This window comes from Suncus etruscus, chromosome 2 (genome assembly GCF_024139225.1).
Source record: "Suncus etruscus isolate mSunEtr1 chromosome 2, mSunEtr1.pri.cur, whole genome shotgun sequence".
Classification (NCBI taxonomy): domain Eukaryota; kingdom Metazoa; phylum Chordata; class Mammalia; order Eulipotyphla; family Soricidae; genus Suncus; species Suncus etruscus.
Window position 1 is genome coordinate 54062624 of NC_064849.1, and position 15792 is coordinate 54078415.

General features: G+C 42.9%; 1 protein-coding gene and 1 non-coding gene across 2 annotated transcripts in view; both read left to right on the plus strand.

Moving 5' to 3' along the window:
- The window catches only part of SNX6 (sorting nexin 6), a 61807-nt gene extending 51339 nt beyond the window's left edge, over positions 1-10468 (plus strand). Inside the window, exons 11-14 of the mRNA XM_049768955.1 lie at positions 2186-2272; positions 3729-3888; positions 3989-4074; positions 9756-10468. Of these exons, the coding sequence (XP_049624912.1) occupies positions 2186-2272; positions 3729-3888; positions 3989-4074; positions 9756-9809 (387 nt within the window). The 3' untranslated portion in view covers positions 9810-10468. The remainder of the gene's footprint in view (positions 1-2185; positions 2273-3728; positions 3889-3988; positions 4075-9755) is intronic.
- A 4218-nt stretch (positions 10469-14686) lies between these two features.
- Positions 14687-14877, plus strand: LOC126002905 (U2 spliceosomal RNA). Its single transcript, XR_007493503.1, has one exon. It is a non-coding gene; the product is annotated as a U2 spliceosomal RNA (small nuclear RNA).
- The last annotated feature ends 915 nt before the right edge of the window (positions 14878-15792 follow it).

Below are 15792 nucleotides of genomic sequence, written 5' to 3' on the forward strand. Positions count from 1 at the left end.
TGTATATATAATGATATACAATCCTCCGTAGCAAGCTTCTTTTTGGATCACACTTAGCAGTGCTCAGAAATCACTCCTGGCATGCTCATGGGGACCATGTGGGATGCCAGGGATTGAACCTGGGTTGGTCACATGCAAGGCAAACACTACCCACTGTGCTATCTAGCTCTCTGGCTCTCCATAATAAGCAGTTTTAAAAAGTTAGACGTAATAGTGATGCAACTGCCAAAAGGCTTATATATAAAGGCATATGTATATGATTAGATATTATATATAGCAAATTTATGTATTTTATATATAATATATAGCAAATATTTTGCTTCTAATGCTTGCTCACTTACATTTTCATCCCAATTTTCAGACTAAATCTTGGTACCTTACAAATTTTGGAGCAGGAGCAATAGTACAGTGGATCGAGCTTTTGCCTTGTCACAACTGACCTAGGTTTGATCCCCAGCATTACTGTGGTCCCTGAACACCTCCCAGAATAATTTCTGAGTGCAGAACCAAGAGTAGAATGAGCATTCCAGGTGTGGCTAAATAAAACAAAAAGCACCGGGCGTGGGGGTGGGGGAGCTGAGTAGCAAAGCTACCTCAAGGCAAGGACCCTAGTCATTGTACTGTTGCTCTGGTCCCCTGAAACCTTGAAGAGTTACTACTACATTCAGATAAAATGTAGAACCAGGGGGCCGGAGAGATAGCATGGAGGTAAGGTGTTTGCCTTTCATGCAGGAGGTCATCGGTTTGAATCCCGGCGCCCCATATGGTCCCCCGTGCCTGCCAGGAGCAATTTCTGAGCCTGGAGCCAGGAATAACCCCTGAGCACTGCCGGGTGTGACCCAAAAACCACAAAAAAAAAAAAAAAAAGACAAAACAAAACAAAAACAAAAAAAAAAATGTAGAACCAGCAAAGTTAGAGCTGAAGCATGTGAAGGTAGGGTTATTAAAGATCATACTTAGCAAGAGAGAATTAATTTCAATCTCCTCAGCTTTCAAGTGTCTTGTTTATCATTGCAGAAATGATTTCTAGAGAAAACAGTGAAATAAAATAATTCTAAGAAAATACGAGCTGAGGGGGCTGGAGTGATAGTACACCAGGTAGTAGATAGTACACCATACACTTGCCTTGCATGCAGCTGACCTGGTTTTGAGCACCGATATGGTTCCCCAGGCTCACCAAGAGGCCACTGGATGTGGCCCAAAATAAAAAACAAAAATATTCAAAGAAAATATGAGATGACCAGAGAGATGATACAAAGGCTAAGGCGCTTGGCTTGGAGCCCACCAACCATGGTTCTGTCCCTAGTACCACATATGATCCCCCTAGCACTGCACTTCCTCCCTCCCTCCCTTCCTCCCTTTCTCCCTTCCTCCTTTCCTCCCTCTTTCCCTCTCTCCCTTCTTCCCTCCCTCCTTTCTTCCCTTTCTACCCTTCTCCCCCTCCCTCCCTTCTTTCCCTCCCTTCCTCCCCCTCCTTCCTATTCCCTACCCCTCCCTCCTTCCCTCCCTCTCTCCCTACTTTTATTTATTTATTTCAGATTTTTTTGGGTTTTGGGTCACACTCAGCAGCACTCAGTGTTACTCCTGGCTCTACTCAGAAATCCCTCCTGGCAGGCATGGGGGACCATATGGGATGCTGGGATTCGAACCACCGTCCTTCTGCGTGCAAGGCAAATGCCTTACCTCCATGCTATCTCTCCTGCTCCTATTTATTTTTAACATAATTTCTTTATTTAAACACCGTGGTTACAAAGTTGTTTGTAATTGGTTTTCAGCCATATAATGCCCACCCTCCTTCACCAGTGCAACTTTCCCACCACCAATGTCCCATTTCACTCCTCCCCCACCCCCTTCCTGTCTTTGAGGCAGGCATTCAGGCATTGTATTTCTTTATCATTGTCATGGTAGTTGTTAGTATAGTAATTTCTCTTACTGCACTTACCACTCTTTATGGTAAACTTTATATCATGGCCTGATGCTTCTGGTCCTCGTCTCTGTTTTCTTGTCTCCTAAACATTTCTTAGTTTCAATTACTCCCTGAAATTTACTGCCAAGGGGCTCTACTACCTGACTACCCATCTCAGTAGGAATGAATACTGTTTGTAATTAACTTTTTTACAATGATTAAGAAAGAAAACACTCATTGTAAATGCTGAATAATTACCCAATATTTTACTTTTTTCAGAAAATAGAAGCACGAGTGTCTGCTGATGAGGACCTCAAACTTTCTGACCTTTTAAAATATTACTTAAGAGAATCTCAAGCTGCTAAGGTACCTTGTTATTGTTTTAAATGGGCTATTTTACAGAAAATCCATCTGTGAGTAGTTGGCTTGGGACATATGGGGCCCTTTGGTCTGCACCACCAAAAAAATAAAAGCCATTTATTTTGAGATAGTTACACATAAGATTGTGAAAAAATTATTTATCTCTGGAGAGATAGTACTGCAAGTACTTGCTCCTAAACAATCTTGGTTCGATCCTATTTGGTCCACTGAGCACCTATTTGAATGATATCTGAACCTAGGACCAGAAGTAAGCACTTGTCATCTCTTTATATGCTCTAAAACCAAAAAAAAAGTATAGTGGTTAAGGCACTTTTTTCACAGCCAACCCTGATTTGATCCCTGACATTAAATATGGTATAGCGGCCCCCCAAAAAAAAACCAAAAAAAAAAAAAAAAATCTGGGCTGAAAATGCCTAGTAAATTTTAAGGGCCCGGAGAGGTAGCACAGCGGCATTTGCCTTGCAAGCAGCCGATCCAGGACCAAAGGTGGTTGGTTCGAATCCCGGTGTCCCATATGGTCCCCCGTGCCTGCCAGGAGCTCTTCTGAGCAGACAGCCAGGAGAAACCTCTGAGCACTGCCGGGTGTGGCCCAAAAAAAAAAAAAAAAAAAGTATAAGAACAAACATATGTAAATGTTTTGGGGCCGGGCGGTGGCGCTAAAGGTAAGGTGCCTGCCTTGCCTGCGCTAGCCTTGGACGGACCGCGGTTCGATCCCCCGGTGTCCCATATGGTCCCCCAAGCCAGGAGCAACTTCTGAACACATAGCCAGGAGTAACCCCTGAGTGTTACTGGGTGTGGCCCAAAAACCAAAAAAAATAAAAAATAAAAAATAAATATGGTATAGCGAAAGAAATTGATTGTGGGGAAGTATAAAATAAGTATACTGAGGGGCTGGAGAGATAGCATGGAGGTAAGGTGTTTGCCTTTCATGCAGAAGGTCATCAGTTCAAATCCTGGTGTCCCATATGGTCCCCTGTGCCTGCCAGGAGCAATTTCTGAGCATGGAGCCAGGAATAACCCCTGAGCACTGCCGGGTGTGACCCAAAAACAAACAAACAAACAAAAGTATACTGCATTGTATACTTTGAATTATTGAGTTAAATATGTTTATAAAATTTATTTAAAGGTCTGGGGGGTGTGATTCATGTATGAGGGTATGATTACCTGTACTGAAGGGAAAAAAACTTATTTAAAAAATTAATAGCACAGTGGGTAGGGCATTTACCTTATACATGGCTGACCCAGGTTTGATCTCTAGCATCATATTTGGTTCCCTAAGACCTCTGAGCACTGCTGGGTATGACTCCAAAACAAAACAAGACGAAAAAAATAAGAGTGAAATTATGTTGACTCTGATCATGATTGTGAGGGTGGAATTTTCTGGTGAAGAGTAATCACTGGAAATGCACAGCACTTCTGATTGTGAAACTTTGTTTTATAGGATCTCCTCTATCGAAGATCTAGGTCACTAGTGGATTATGAAAATGCTAATAAAGCACTAGATAAAGCAAGAGCAAAAAATAAAGATGTTCTCCAAGCTGAGACTTCCCAACAATTATGTTGTCAAAAATTTGAAAAAATATCTGAATCTGCAAAACAAGGTACTGTTAATGTTAGCCTTATTATCAGCAAATAAATGTGATTTGTAAACATGATCTTTATCATTATGTAAGTCAAATATATTCCCACTTTCTTTCACAGAACTTATAGACTTTAAGACAAGAAGAGTTGCTGCATTCAGAAAAAATTTAGTGGAACTGGCAGAGTTAGAACTGAAGCATGCAAAGGTAATGTCATTAAAGAGCCTTAATAATTTAAGGAATTACTTTATATATACATATATACTTATTTAAGTTTTGGATTACACCCAGTGGTGCTCAGGGGTTACTCTTGGCTCTGCACTGAGAAATCCCTTCTGGCAAGCTCGGGGACCATATGGGATGCCAGGGATTGAACCCAGGTTGGCCGTGTGCAAGGCATGCCTTCTGTCCTCTGTACCCATCCCTGCCCTGCTCCAAGCCCACCAAGAGTGATCCTTAGTGCAGAGCCAGGAGTAAGTCCTGAGTACCACCAGATGTGACCAAAAACAGAAAGTAAAAACAATAAAAGGGCCATTGTGATAGCATAGACCAGGTAAGGTGCTCTCTTTGCATGCATCCAACCAGAGTCTTATGCCAATAGGAACTACTGTAGATATGAACCCAAAAATTTAGGGGAAAAATGTGAAAGATAGCACAAAGGGCTAATGTACATAGTCAACATAAGGCAGTCCTGGGTTCAACCTAGCAGTATATGGTTTCCTGCACCCTGTTGGTTGTGGTCTCAAAACATGAAATACTTGGCCTAAAGGGCTGGAGCGATAGTGCAGTGTCAAGGCATTTGCTTTGCACACAGCCAATTCAGGATGGACCTGGGTTTGATCCCCCATGTCCCATATGGTCGCCCGAGCCAGGAGCGATTTCTGAGCACATAACAGGAGTAACCACCCTGAGTATCACCAGGTGTGGCCCAAAAACCAAAAGAAAATTCTTGGCTAAGATCTGGGATGTGGTTCAGTGGTACAGTGCTTGCCTGTGTCTATGGGTTTGAATTCAGTCCCTGGTATTTCAAATACATAGTTTTGTACTTGTTTTTGGTGAATAATACTCTTTCATTTGTTTTATAGTATTTATTTGCTTTTATTGTTTGTTGGGGGCAATGCCCAGCCAGGCTTTACTTCTGCCTCCGAACTCGGGAATTACTACTGTTGGTACATGGGGGATCAAAATGAGATCGAACAAACCAGGGATGGCCACGTGCAATGTAAGCACCCTACCTGCTGTAGTAATCTTTCCAAACCCCTAATATTTGTATACTTTTTTTTTTTTTTTTTTTTTTTTTTGGTTTTTGGGTCACACCCGGCAGCACTCGGGTTACTCCTGGCTCTATGCTCAGAAATCACTCCTGGCAGGCTCGTGGGACCATATGGGATGACGGGATTCAAACCACTGACCTTCTACATGCAAGGCAAATGCATTACCTTTATGCTATCTCTCTGGCCCCATATTTGTATACTTTTAATTAAGCTTTTTTATAGTTGTGTAAACATAAGCTGACACAACCTTAGAATAATGTTAAAAATAAAGATTCTTTAGGTTGGAGCAATAGTACAGCAGTTAGGATACTTGCTTGCTGTGGTCAACCTTGGTTTGATCCCAGTATCACATATGGTTTCTTGACCCCCACCAGAATTATTTCCTGAATATAAGTCCTGGAGTTAGTCTAGAGTGCCTCTGGGTCTGACCTAAATACAAACAAAAAAGTAAGTCAGTCTTCTTTTTTACTCCTTTTCTCTTTTTTTGAGAGATGGGGAGTTTGGGCCACAGCTGGTGGTGCTCAGGGGTTACTCCTGACTCTGTGCTCAGAAATCACTCTTGGCAGGCTCAGGGACCATATGGGATGCCAGGAATTGAACTTGGGTTGGCTGCAAGCAAGGCAAATGCCCTACTTACTGAGCTATCACTCTGGCCCTTAAGTCTTCTTTCTTAATAGAAAAGAAAGACTTACAGTTTTTCTTTTTTTCTTTTTGGTTTTTGGGCTACACCCAGAGGTATTCAGGGCTTACTCCTAGCTCTATGCTCAAGGAGCACTACTAGCAGTGCTTGGAAGACCATATGTAGTTCTGGTTATAGAACCATGACCAACTACAGTACCTTTGGACTAAAAAAAAATTTTTTTTTTTGTTTTTGGGTTACACCTGGTGATGCTTAGGGGTTACTCTTACCTCTGTGCTCAGAAATCGCCCCTGACAGGCTCAGAGGACTATATGGGATGCCAGGAATCAAACCACTGTTGGTCCTGGGTCAGCTACGTGCAAGGCAAAAATGCCCTACCACTGTGCTATCTCTCCAGCCCAAATTTTTCTTTTTTCTTGTTTTGTTTTGGGTTTTTTTGTTTTGTTTTGAGGATCATATCCAGCAGTGCATTGGGGTTACTCCTGGCTCTGAACTCAGAAATCACTCCTGGCAGATTCAGGGGACCATATGGGATACTGGGGATCAAACCCAGGTCAGCTGCTTGCGAAGCAAACTCCCTACCAATATGCTATCACTCTGACCCAAATTTTTCATTTATGATAGCTAAATTTGCTATCTTAAGCTATTTTTTTGGTGGTCCCAGGGATCAGATACAGATTTTATGTATGTAAGATGTGTGCTTTATATTTGAGCCATATCTCCAGGGTTTAGTCATTTTTAGTATACTTCAGTAGTGTCGAGTATATCCACATTAAAATCATATTGTGGGGGGCCAGAGAGATAGCATGGAGGTAAGGCGTTTGTCTTTCATGCAGAAGGTCATCAGTTCGAATCCCGGTGTCCCATATGGTCCCCCGTGCCTGCCAGGAGCAATTTCTGAGCATGGAGCCAGGAATAACCCCTGAGCACTGCCAGGTGTGACCCAAAAACCACACACACACAAAAAAAAAAGTTAAAAATAATCATATTGTTATGCAGTAGATTCTAGAATTTTATTCATTCAGGAATTAGTTTCACTTAACTCTTTTGAAGTAATCGTCTCAGTAACAAGAAGCTACATACTCAACCATGGCTCTCCCCTGAGGAGTTTTTCTTTGCAATACTCACATTTGTTAGGATATGACCAGAAATCATGTATGGCAGCAGATCATATATAGCAGGACAGCAATACCCAGCAGTGCTGGGCTCTGAACACACCAGGCATCTACTCTATACTTCTGAGCCATATACTGGGCTCCCTGAACCCAAGTTTTTGAGGTTTTTTGTTTGTTTGGTTGGTTGGTTTTTGGGTCACATCCAGCAGTGCTCAGGGGCTACTCCTGGCTCTACACTCAGAAATCGCCCCTGGCAGGCTCGGGGGACCATATGGGACGCCAGGATTCGAACCACCGTCCTTCTGCATGCAAGGCAAACTCACTACTGCTGTGCTATCTCTTTGCCCCAAATTTTTATTTTTTTTAACATTGCCAAAATTCAAGCCCAGGACTTAGGGTAGTGTTTCTCATCCATCTATGCTTAGGGTTATTTCTGGCTCTGTAATCAGGGATCACTCCTAATAAGCTTCAGGGACACTATGGGATGCTGGGGGATGAACCAGTTAAGCAACATGGAAGGCAAACACCCTGCCCTGTGTCCTATCACTCTATCCCACTTTTGCTCTTTTTAAAAAGATCATAAACTGGCAGCTGGACCCCAATTCAATCTCTGGGCATATGGTCCCCTGAATACCATCTGTATTCCCTGAGCACAGAGCCTGGAATAAGCCCAGTGTATCACTGAATATAGCCCAAAAAACAAACAATAATTAAAAAGTTGTAAAATATTGTGGTCAGAATGATAGTATAATGGCTAGGGCATTTGCCTTGCACACAGCTGACCTGTGTTCAATCCCCAGGTTCCACCATGGTTGCCCAAGCCCACCAGAAGTGATGCCCAAGTGTAGAGCCAGGAGTAAGCTTTGAGGACTGCTGAGTATGGCCCAAAAATCAAATTAAAGCAAATAGAAGTGTTAAAAATAGGATATTTTGGGCCGGAGAGATAGCACAACAGTAGGGCACACAGACAGATGGTGGTTTGAATCCCGGCATCCCATATGGTTTCCCAAGCCTGCCTGGGGCAATTTCTGAGCCAGGAGTAACCATCGAGTGTGACCCAAAAACCAAAAGCCAAAAGTGACAGCACATCCAGGACAGACCTCAGTTTGATCCTCAGTATCCCATGTGGTCCCCCAAGCCAGGAGCGATTTCTGAGCACATAGCCAGGAGTAACCCCTGAGCATCACCAGGTATGGCCCAAAAACCAAAACAAAAAACAAACAAAAATAGGATATTTCTTGGAGCAAAAGCACAGCGGGTAGGGTATTTGCCTTGTTCATGGTCAGCCTGGGTTTGATGCCTTTTCTTGGCCAACCCTGGCTCAATCCCCAGCAGCCTGGTCCCCTGAGCTTACCAAGAGTGATTCCAGAGTGCAGAGCCAGGGCTCGAACATTAGCACAGTGGGTAGGGCATTTGCCTTGCATGTGGTCAACCCGAGTTTATCCCCAGCATCCCTGATAATCTCCAAGCCTGCCAGGAGTGACAAATACCTGAGCACCACTGAGTGTGGACCAAAACAAAATCAAAAGTAGAATATTTCAGGGGCTGGAAACAGTACAACTAGTAAGGCATTTGTCTTGTTTGGCTGACCAGGGTTCGATTTTCAATAACGTTTATGGTCCTCTGAACACCATCAGGAGTGATTCCTGAGCACAGAACCAGGAGTAACCCCTGAGCCTCACTGGAGGTGCCCCTCCCCCCAAAAAATGTAGGATGTTTTATACTTTATTATGTGATCAGTTTTGGGGGGGTGGAAGGTGGCGTGCTTTATCTCTGGTCTCAAGAGATGGAAAATTAAGCTCCTAAAAGTTTTGTAAACCATTATCTCAATTTTTTGTTTTGTTTTGTTTTTGTCGCTCAGGGATTACACTTGGCTCTGCACTCAGAAATTGCTCCTGGCAGGGGGGACCATATAGGATGCCGAGATTTGAACCACATTCTATCCTGGTTCGACTGTGTGCAAGGCAAATGCTGTACTACTGTGTTATCCCTCTAGCCCCCATTATCTCAATTTTAAAAGACAAAATAAAGTAGTGAGGTTGGAGAGATAATACAGCAGTTAAGGTGCTTTGTACTGGCTACAGAAGTATAAAAGCAATAGACAAAATAGAAAAAAATCTGCCTGTGTTCATATTTACAGATTAAATCTGTATTTCAAAAAACTATCATGTATGAAGCCAGAAAGTTGAGTACAGGAGATAGGTATTTGTCTTGCACAACTGACCCTAGTTTGATCCCTGTCACTGCATGTATTGTATATGGAAGCCTTTATAATATTTCTCTATAAAATCCTTATCTCTGCCTGTTGTCCCACCTACGACTTTCTAGGTGGGGGCGCTGTGGTGAGTCTAATAAACAGTTTTCAAGCGAGGTGCTCAGAGTCTACCTCCATGCTATCTCTCCGGCCCTAAAATGGCTTTTGGACCAGAAAGAACATTGGGAAGGTACTTGCCTTGCATGTGGCTGGCTGACTTGGGTTCTATTACCAGGAGTGAACCCTGAGCACAGAGCCAGAACTAGGCCCTGAGCACTGCTGGGTATGGCTAAAAACCCAAAAATAATAAATGGCATTGTTCTTAAAAGATTGTTCTAGGGGCCGGAGAGATAGCATAGTGGCGTTTGCCTTGTAAGCAGCCAATCCAGCACGTAAGCAGCCAACCAGGACCTAAGGTGGTTGGTTCGAATCCCGGCGTCCCATATGGTCCCTCGTGCCTGCCAGGAGCTATTTCTGAGCAGACAGCCAGGAGTGACCTCTGAGCACTTCCGTGTGTGCCCCCCCCCCCAAAAAAAAAGATTGTTCTATATGATTATTTCCCATGTAAATTTAAACTTTACAATTTATTTGCTCTTCCTTCTTAGGGTAACCTGCAGCTGCTACAGAACTGCCTGACAGTGTTAAATGGAGACACATAAGCCATCACACTCCACCCTCTGGTTACAAAGGGCTGCCTTCCTTCAGATTTTTTGTTTTCTTAATGATGTTAGGCATTTACTGCTCACTGGAAACAACAGCTGTCAAAGTGCATCTACTCTCCTTTTCTTTCTGAGTAACAAGGGAGTGGGGCAGCCTGCATCACTGCAGCCCTGAGGAGGAGCGCTCTCCCGTACCAGTGAGCCGGGACCATCTCCTGCTACTACCCATCATCATCTTCGTCAGTGGTCCTGTCTCCTCCTCCAGAGCCCAAAGCTCCTTCTTTCTTACAGTAGCCTCTGTATTTTATTAATGGTATTCTTTATGGCTGCCAATCTTATTTACCTTTTAGTAATTTCTAAAGTTTAACTCTTTCCAAAATTACATCATTAAAATAAGATAAAGATTGCTTTTCCTATTTTTTTCCTTTTTTCTCTTTTTTTATTGTATACCACCTCAGTTTATTCATGTATCCCAGGAAAGCATCTTAAGCAAACTTATTTTTAATCAATGAACATTTCTTAGCATTTTGGGACAGACTCTGTAATCTTTCTAAGTATGATTTCTGAAAAGCAGCAAATGCATTAGTATGTTTGCCTTAATCTTGTAGACTAAACCAATTATTGTCAAATAAACAGTGATAACAATGATACTTTTAAAATTGTGGCTCATTGTATCACTTTAAAATTTGGAGTAGCTATAATAAATGGCTCTGATGTATATCTTGGAATGCAGGTCTTAATTGTTTTCTTTCTAAGTGGCATTTACTAAAGAAGGAACAGGTTCTCTGTGTGCTTTCAGCACTTCACAGAAGATAGAATTGAGCAGAGACAACTATTTAAAGAGTTGTTAAGGGACGACTGTTTCTCAAATACTGGTTTCTTGAAATCCATTCCTAACTTGGGCAGTCAACAGGTAACATGCCATTTGAGCTCTTGGTAGCAGACCTGGCAGTGTGCAGGTAAGTAGTGGGAAAGTGTGCTTCTACAGGACACAAGCAGGACTGGAGCTGGGCAAGGTCAAGTTATTTGGAATAAGAGATACTGTCAGCTCTAGTTGCATAAATTACTGGCTTTTTGATGTGCATGAACAATACTTCATTCCTAGTTTCAAATTATACTGGAGAAATGGTACAGGGGTAAAGACCTTTCATCCAGCACCACAGACTATGGTTCCCTAAGCACTGCCTGAGGTCACTCCTGACTAGAGCCAGGAATAGCCCTTGAGCACTACTGGGTTGCTGCAGACCTCTTGCGTTCCTAAGCAAAACCTTAGTGGGGTCAGAAAATCCTTACTGGAAGAGAGCGGGTACACTGGAAGAGAGCAGGCACACGAAGCGGACGAATATGAAATAATGATACCACACACACTATGTGTGGGGTCAACACATTTCTGGCAGGAGCATGACAAATTTAATCTTCAGGCAAGGGAGTATAGTATATAAAGGGAAAAAGAGGCAGTCATAACATGAAAGGAATGCAATGTACATTGTTTGATTTTAGAACAAATACACATAGCTTTAGGTGATTTGTAACCTTAGAATAGAATAGGTTTCTGTTAGGAGTTGGAGGATAAAAGGAAAGCTAATTTCTTATATATCTAAGAAGTTCCTGGCCCTAGGTGTCATTACTGATGTAAATTAAGGGATAGCTGGAATCCTGGTTTACTCCTGATGACAAATATTCTTAACCTGAGGGAAATAGTATTCTAGCTAGGGACTAAGACCCACTTCCTATGATCTGGTAATAGAAAGAGATAACACTAACGAAAGGGGTACAGAATTATACCTAGTAAAGTAGCCTAATTCTACACTGACCAAACCTGTTTGTAAGCAGGTATTCAAAGTGACAGGGAAAGTAATTCTGCTGTGGTGTTTAAAGGCAGGGAGAGAAGACCATTGTCTTGAAGATGCTATGTTTTGACTTGGCCTTTGGAAGCAAATAGGCTGACAGAAAGAGGTATCTGGCTGGACTTTGAGATGCAAATATACTAAGCCAGCAGGGAACTTCTAGCAGTTTTCTTTGGTACTGAAATTTCTTTATGACTGCAGGATAGCAAGGCCAAATTTCTGTAGTATAAAAGGAGACAAAAATCAAAAGGAGGAAAAAAGAAATATGTCACAGCCATGTCAGAAATATGACAGAAATATCGCCAATGATCCACAAAGGGGTTCTCCAACGGGCCTTGTGGCAGAGATATTTCTTGGGAGGAAAATTAGGCACTGCACCAGGAAAGCCAAAAGCCACTTCTGGTGCGTGCTTCCCTAATAAATGGAGACATGCATGCTTCATGCCATGACACTGGGTGTGGCCTCAAGCAAAATCAAAACAGACTGGAATTTGTTATTTGGGGGCATCACCCAGCAGTGTTTATAAGACTTCCCAGCTTGGTGCCTAGGGTTTATCCCAGTGGTGCTGGAGCTAGGGGAAAGGGGACTAAGCTCTGGAGGATAGGTAACCCAGGCTTCCTCCATGCAAACTTAACGCATAGCTCCTTGATCTTTCTAGCTAAGATTGAATTTTTCTACTTTACAGTCACTTGAAGCTGGGCAGCGCTGTGGTCGGAGCAGGGGCAGCTGGGCAGTGGGAGCGCAGATTGAAAAAATGCAGACCACCGGGACACTGCTCGTTACTCCGTCTCTGATCCGCTGTTGTACCAGGGGTCTTATTAAGCCCGTGTCTGCCTCCTTCCTGAACAGGCCCGAGATCCCATCTAATCAGCCTCAGCCTTCTTACAACAGCTCCCCACTCCAGCTGGCCAGATGGGAGTTCCAGACCAGCGTGGTCTCCCGGGACACTGACACAGCCGCCAAATTTATTGGTGCTGGAGCCGCCACTGTAGGTCTGGCTGGCTCAGGTTCTGGCATTGGAACTGTTTGGCAGCTTAATCATTGGTTATGCCAGGAACCCATCTCTCAGTAGCAGCTCTTCTCCTATGCCATCCTGGGCTTTGCCCTGTCTGAGGCCATGGGGCTCTTCTGTTTGATGGTGGGGGTCACTTACCCATCCCTGCTGCTTTGACTCCAGGCCACACCTAGTGCTGGATTGTGCTGAGCTTTACCATTAAACATAATGTTTCTCTAAACCCAAAGAATTAAAAAAAAAAAAAAAAGAATTTTTCTATTTTAACTGGATTAAGCTGTATTTCTCCAGTGTCCTCTATCTTTCCTCTCACTTGGAAACTTTAGGGATTTGTGTAGATCACATCCTTGTGTGTGTTCCTAGTTTGACTTCCCAAACTCTTGTAGAGAATGCTTGGTGTGGATCTGGAGGGATCAGCTCAGAGGGTGAGACAATTAGCTGCAATAGCCATCCTGGTGTTTGATCACCAGCATGACATACAGTTACCTGAGCACTGCTCAAATGATCACAGCATCAGGAGTAAACCCTAAGTATAGCAGGGTATGGCACAACCCCAAAAAGATGCGTGGTCAAGGTCTCACACTAGACATGAGCAGTCCTGCCTGCCTTTACAACATGTTTGCTGCTGCCTGGATGTATTGCTTTTCTTTCCTCTCTCCTTTCCAGTACTGATAAGTTGTCTGTTATCTCTGTGTTTCTGTGTCATGTAAAATTAATGTTTATACAGAGACCTTTGGTGAGTGAACAGGAAGAAAAGGCCCTGGTGTCAAGGTTCAGGTTCACCCCTTTGACCTCTGTGAATTGGAAAGTATAGCCCTTGGCTCCTAAATGACATTTGTAGAGGTGGAATCTGCTGGATACTATGAGTGTGTTTGATGAGATAGTTAACCCTCACTAACGTTGAAAGTCATCCAAGGGCTTTCTCACTAGCAGAACACACAAGTAGGTTGGAGAGACAGGTATAGGGGTTAAGACATTTAATTGACCTCTAACCCGCAGAACTCCATATGGTTCTCCGAGTATCACCAACAGTGACCCCTGAGCACAAAACCCAGGAGTATACCTGCCAAGTGTGGCACACACAAAAAAAAAAAAATGTAAAAAGTATGCTATAGGCTAGGGCGATAGTTCAAATGGTAAGTAGCATATGTTCGTCCAGTTATTCCCAAAGGTATCAGTACCAACATTAATTCCAAAACTCACTATAAGTGACTGGTAAAAATGCCAGCTCTGGACACACTCCTGTGGAATTGTGGCATTCATTAAAACATTGGCCATCCATATCCTTGATGGCTTGGCAAATAGAATCAACAATGCATCACAAAAAAATCATATACTATGATCAAGTAGGATTCATTCCAGGGATGCAAAGATTGTTTAGCATGCAAGTCAGTGAACATAATACACACTGTGCTAAGGCCAGCAAGGGTCATCTTCTGTTCCCCCAGCTGATAACTGGGAAAGGGGAAAGAATGGGTCCCAGGCTGATGACCCTCAGACACTTATTTCATTGTAACAGTGCTTATATAGGACAGAGGAACTGGGATACATGCTGAGTAACAAGATGAAGCAGAGGCACCAAGGAGAAAATAACCGCGAACAATGGGTTTATTAATGCCTCTGGAGCAACACAACGTTGATAGGTAATCTCTCCTTTATCCAGAGCTCTTTATGAGGGAGGAGTAATGGCCAGGGGTCAAACCCAATTAGGAGTCACTACTCTTAGAATGGTGCCTCTCACTGAACTGTCCTTCCCTATTTCTAGTTCTCTGGTGTCTCTGAAGCTTTCAGCCTCAAGGACAATCCCTGGAACAATTACTCTACTGGATCCCTTGGAACAAATAGCTGTACAGAAAATTCTGTCTGCCATGCAGTTAGGGAACAGCGCCAAGAGGGCTTCCAATAATATACCATATCAACAGAAGAAAAAATAATTATTATTATTGATTGTATCAATGGGTACAAAGAAAGCATTTGATAAGATCCAGCATTCACTCATGATAAAAAATGCAACAAAAATCACTTCTCAGCCTTTTGGCTAAGATCAAGTGTAGTATCTGTTCTTATCAGTTTAATATCTGATACGTCCTCTATCTGAGGACAATATATTAAATGGGTTTTTGCAGCTGGGAGTCAGAAGAGGAGCTTGTTCTGTCTGCTCCTTGCATCGACCAGGTATTGCAGTACCTCCAGGAATGGTGCACCCCTTCTTGGGGGTTAAATTTGAGGTAACAAAGAAAGAACTTAGTAGTTTCCTAGCTCTTTGGGCTCCAGTAATGCTTAGAAGACAAGTATCTTATTCTATCTATACTTATTCGTTCAAACAGGGCGGTAGGTCATAAAAAAAATACCACAAAAGGGGCCAGAGAGAGAGCATGGAGGTAGGGCATTTGCCTTGCATGCAGAAGGACAGTGGTTTGAATCCCAGCATCCCATATGGTCCCCTGAGCCTGCCAGGCGCGATTTCTGAGCTTAGAGCCAGGAGTATCCCTGAGCGCTGCTGAGTGTGACCCAAAAAACAAAAAACGGCAACAAAATAGGAATCAAAGGAATTTTCTCCAATATAGTCCAATCCATTTACCACAAGTCCATGGCAAATAGTATACTCACTGGAGAACATTTAAAAGCCTTCCCTCTACCGAGAATTCTGTTTATGGGTGATTGGACTTCCACTGTAACTTTACCCTGTCCTCTTTCTTTGCATCTTTGTTGTCATAATTAAAATAAAAAAAAAATTTAAATTGAAAAAAAAAAAAAAAGCCTTCCTCTAAGATCAGGCACAAGACAGGTTTGCTCATTCTCACTACTTTGCTTCAAAATATGGTATTTAAAGTACTTGCCATATCAATTATACAAGAAAAAGATATCGAGCATCTAGGTAGGCAGGGAAGAAGTCATACTTTATTTTCAGACTATGATACTATATTTAGAAAATCATAAATACTCCAAAAATCTTCCTAGAGGGGCCGGAGAGATAGCATGGAGCTAGCACATTTGCCTTTCGTGCAGAAGGTCTGTGGTTCAAATCCTGGCATCCCATATGGTCCCCTGAGCCTGCCAGGAGCGATTTCTGAGTATAGAGCCAGGAGTAACCCCTGAGCGCTGCCTGGTGTGACCAAAAACA